General features: G+C 35.2%; 1 protein-coding gene across 1 annotated transcript; it reads left to right on the forward strand.

The window, feature by feature from the left end:
* Positions 1-502: 502 nt before the first annotated feature.
* Positions 503-3156, forward strand: LOC128558720 (heavy metal-binding protein HIP-like). The gene is made up of 2 exons (XM_053548886.1): positions 503-876; positions 2759-3156. The coding sequence occupies exons 1-2, from the start codon at positions 627-629 to the stop codon at positions 3154-3156; spliced, it is 648 nt and encodes a 215-aa protein (XP_053404861.1). The 5' UTR covers positions 503-626.
* The last annotated feature ends 903 nt before the right edge of the window (positions 3157-4059 follow it).

Raw genomic sequence — 4059 nt, forward strand, 5'->3', positions numbered from 1 at the left:
TTTTTTTTATTTCTCTGTCAAGTGGCGTTTTCTCAAATGCTGGTCATGCTCCGGCTAGTTAAATAGGGAGATATTAACATCATCTTAGATGTTATTTGCCAGAGCAGGACAAATGGCTTGAAAGATAGCTAGCCTTATAGAACTCGCACTGTGCCTATGTCTACATCACCACCGTATACTTCAGTCAAGTTATAGAGATTTGCCGTTCACCCGCGTACATGCGTATCACAAGTAGACTTACATATAAAATGGTTAGAGGCAATGCGAACAGATGAATATTCTTCTAGAAGTCTACACTTGCGACATTGAGAATAATAGTTTTGATGTCTTTTTTAACCACAAGGGCTCTTTGGCTTAAAATTCGCCTGCATGTAATTATTATTGAACAATGTGAATAAAGTGAACAGCCTGATATATAAACATTTTCTTTAGCTTTGCCCAACCTTACATAGGACTTTGTCATACACTTGTGATTAATTTAGTAAGTTTGTAGTTCATCTTTTACAAGAGAATATTTCCTTTTAGCAAATTACTGCTTTTGTTTTAGCAAACAAATTCATTGAAAGTCAATATTAATTGAGTTTTTGCCATTTGTGACTTAAAGATAATTGATTTATTATAAGAAAATGGAAAGTGTCAATAAACTAGTATTTACTTTATATCTTTTGTTTCAAACATTTTCGATACAAGTTGGCGCTGCTAATGCCGAGGCGGAACCACAGTGCGAATCAAAATGTAACTGTGACCTCAAACTACTGGAGAAAATTGCCATAATGGGAACGGAATTGTCGCAGTTCAGAGAAACAATTGAGAAGCAACAAGCAAACATGGAACGACAACAAACGGAAATCGAAAGTCTTCAAAATGAACTGACAGGTAAAACTAGTGATTCATTTATGTTATATGTTTTAGATCATGGGCCTTAACGAAGGAGAGCACGTGCTTTTTTTAAACATTTGTACCAAAAAAAAAAAAAACAAAAAAAAAAAAAAAAGATAATAATAATAATAAAATTTTTAATGATAAAAAAGCATACAAAAAATGAAAAATATATCGCAATAACAAAGTCAGCCGTGTCCATTTGAAAAAAATGCCTGGTACCAGACTATGTTCAACTTTGCATAAATCGCAAAACCAAATAAAAATCAACAGGTCGGGAGCCTCAATTAAATAAAATCACACGCATTTAAACAAACAAAAACAGACACGAAGAACACCCCCATTACATACAGAATATAAATAAAATCTGTAAAAAAATCCTTTGGAAGCAAAGAATGCAACCAAGAAGAAAAATAGCATACTCGGTTTGACTGAGTCTGTTCGTCAGAGGTAATGAAATGTGAACCCTAACACCGGCTTAAGCGGAACTCTATTACACAAAGGTTGGATGGACTCCATGATCCTAAAGGAATAGAAAATATAACAACACCGAATACAAGATTCCAAGAAAACAGCGAAAGGACAAATTTAAGTGATTTTCAAAATTTTGGGGTGTATAAAATCACATGTCCTTTTACAGTAGAAGAGCATTGTTCATAAGTCGTGTACAACATTTATAAGGCACCTCGGGTAGTCCTAGAGTTGTTGGATAAGTCTAATTTTCGCGATTATATTTAACACATACCTGGCATCCCCAAAAATGAACAACATTTTCGTACTTTCGTGATTTCCGTGACACGACAACGAAGACCTTGAAATAACATCTAGCAATTTTAAAATGTTCATCTAAGTGTGGTAGCTACTTACTTCCGGTCACTTTTGTATTATCAGTCTATTTGAATTATTTTAGCTGTTCTCCCGACTTCATCTCAGTATCGTTATATTTTCTGATCCTTCGGGATCATTGATTCCAATTCAATTAGATTTGAAGATTGAATACTGCTTAACCCGGTGCTAGGTGGCGTGGGCAGTGTTGAATTTTCCATTACTGCTCACGAGCAGACTCATTCAAACCTAGTCTTCAAGTTTCACTGTTTGTCGATGCTTCCAGGGGATCTACTTTTCAGATTTTATTTACATTTTCTGCTCGCCTGCTTCTCAGGCAGCTATTGATTAATTTATTGCGCTTACACCAGTCCTTTAAAGATTCGTAATTGTATTTCGATCACAAAATGGAGGAAAATGATATTTGTTTCCGTAAGCATTTCAATCAAATTTGTCATACACTTTCTCAATTTCCCATACAGTTGTAGTACTTCCAATTCCGTTTCAGAAAGCGAAGCCAGGTAAAACAACTCTAAGAAAGAGATTGACCCTGTTTTTGGTTAGACACTTAGTGATATGGAGAAGCATATTTATTTCTTTTCTTCTTTAACTCATCTATAACGATTACAACCATAACTTGACTAATACTAAAACTTATTAATAATCATCGTGTAATAACTATCATAAATACTATTATTGTTATCCTTTTGTTACTACATTGATATCATCATCATAATATTTCCCTTCTTCTACTTCTTCTTCTCCTTCATCTTTTTTATCTTTGTAATCATTATCACTATCATTACTATATCATATATCTTTAAGGAATGCTAAATTTAACTAATACACTCGTTCATTTTTCATTTGCTATCAATGTTATGCACTTGGAAAGGGCTGACTTCTAATTCTGTAATAAATTGTAGCCCAACCCATTTGCTTTTGTTACTTCTTATGTATATGTGCTTTGTATTATGTGTTCAGAAGCAATAAAATATGATTGAATCAAATAAAAATATTAGGTTGTAACAAAATATCTGCTTTATTTACCTTTCAGGACTGAGACCAAAGCCGGCGATTGCCTTCCTCGCAGAGCTGACAACTTCAATGTCAGGGTCAAGTTTCCGCGTCTACTTCCGGAACGTGAAACTGAATCTGGGGAACGCTTACATACCACATCATGGGCTATTTATAGCTCCACTCAATGGTACATATCTGTTTGCCATTACTGCATGTTCTAAACCAAGTACATGGATTGTACTTGAACTTGTTGTCGAGAATACTGTTGTTGGTCAAATTTTGGCTGGAGACAACGTCTACAGAGACTGCAACTCAAAACAATTTGTTGTACAGCTTAAAGCAGGCAATGATGCTTTCATTCAGCATGGAGATGGGAGCTTTCTTGAAGCCTACACAAATCCGTCATTCATGGGCGTACTTTTACAAGCAAATTAACTTGGAATATGCTTGATTTGTTTTTGCTTTTGTTTTTTTAAATGTCATTCATCTAAAATGTTCAGATTTATTGGCAAACGATAGACATAACTATTAGAATTATAATTGTTCTTAAGAGTACAAAATTAAATTGTCTGACATAACATTTTATTGTTGCTTATTTAAAATCAAGACAGTGTAATAAATGAGGTGTTGCACTTTAACATAGATATTGCATTTTTACCTTGTTCGTATTCGTGTTTGCTTTTTAATCATCATTTGAGCCGTGCCATGAGAAAACCAACATAGTGGGTATGCGACCAGCATGGATCCAGACCAGCCTGCGCATCCGCGCAGTCTGGTCAGGCTCCATGCTGTTCGCTTTTAAAGCCTATTGGAATTGGAGAAACTATTAGCGAACAGCATGGATCCTGACCAGACTGCGCGGATGCGCAGGCTGGTCTGGATCCATGCTGGTCGCATACCCACTATGTTGGTTTTCCCATGGCGCGGCTCATTTTATTTATGTATTCTTTATCGTCTGATTCTGTTTTTTGTTTTCGTCATAAATCGACTCGCAATATTACATTTCAAACTATTTATACATATTGTGATGTACCCATTCGGTATTTTGCCCAAAAATGCCGACCGAGGAATATCTTTTTAACATAGCTGTGTTAAACAGGCATAAAAAGAACATCAAATCTTTCACTCAAACATCTTATGATGTGATAGCTGTTTTAATGTTTCCCAAAGTTTGACCGACAAAGTAACTGTTGGTTATTCATATATGTAGGCCTATGTATCTATAGACTTGCGTAGTATTTTTATTTCCTGGAATGTCTACAAAATCAGCGCGTTAAGTAGACTGTGTATCTAACGTTCTTTCTGTGTATTCTTGTGTGAAGTCCACACTCGTATTCG

This window comes from Mercenaria mercenaria, chromosome 7, assembly GCF_021730395.1.
Source record: "Mercenaria mercenaria strain notata chromosome 7, MADL_Memer_1, whole genome shotgun sequence".
Classification (NCBI taxonomy): Eukaryota; Metazoa; Mollusca; class Bivalvia; order Venerida; family Veneridae; genus Mercenaria; species Mercenaria mercenaria.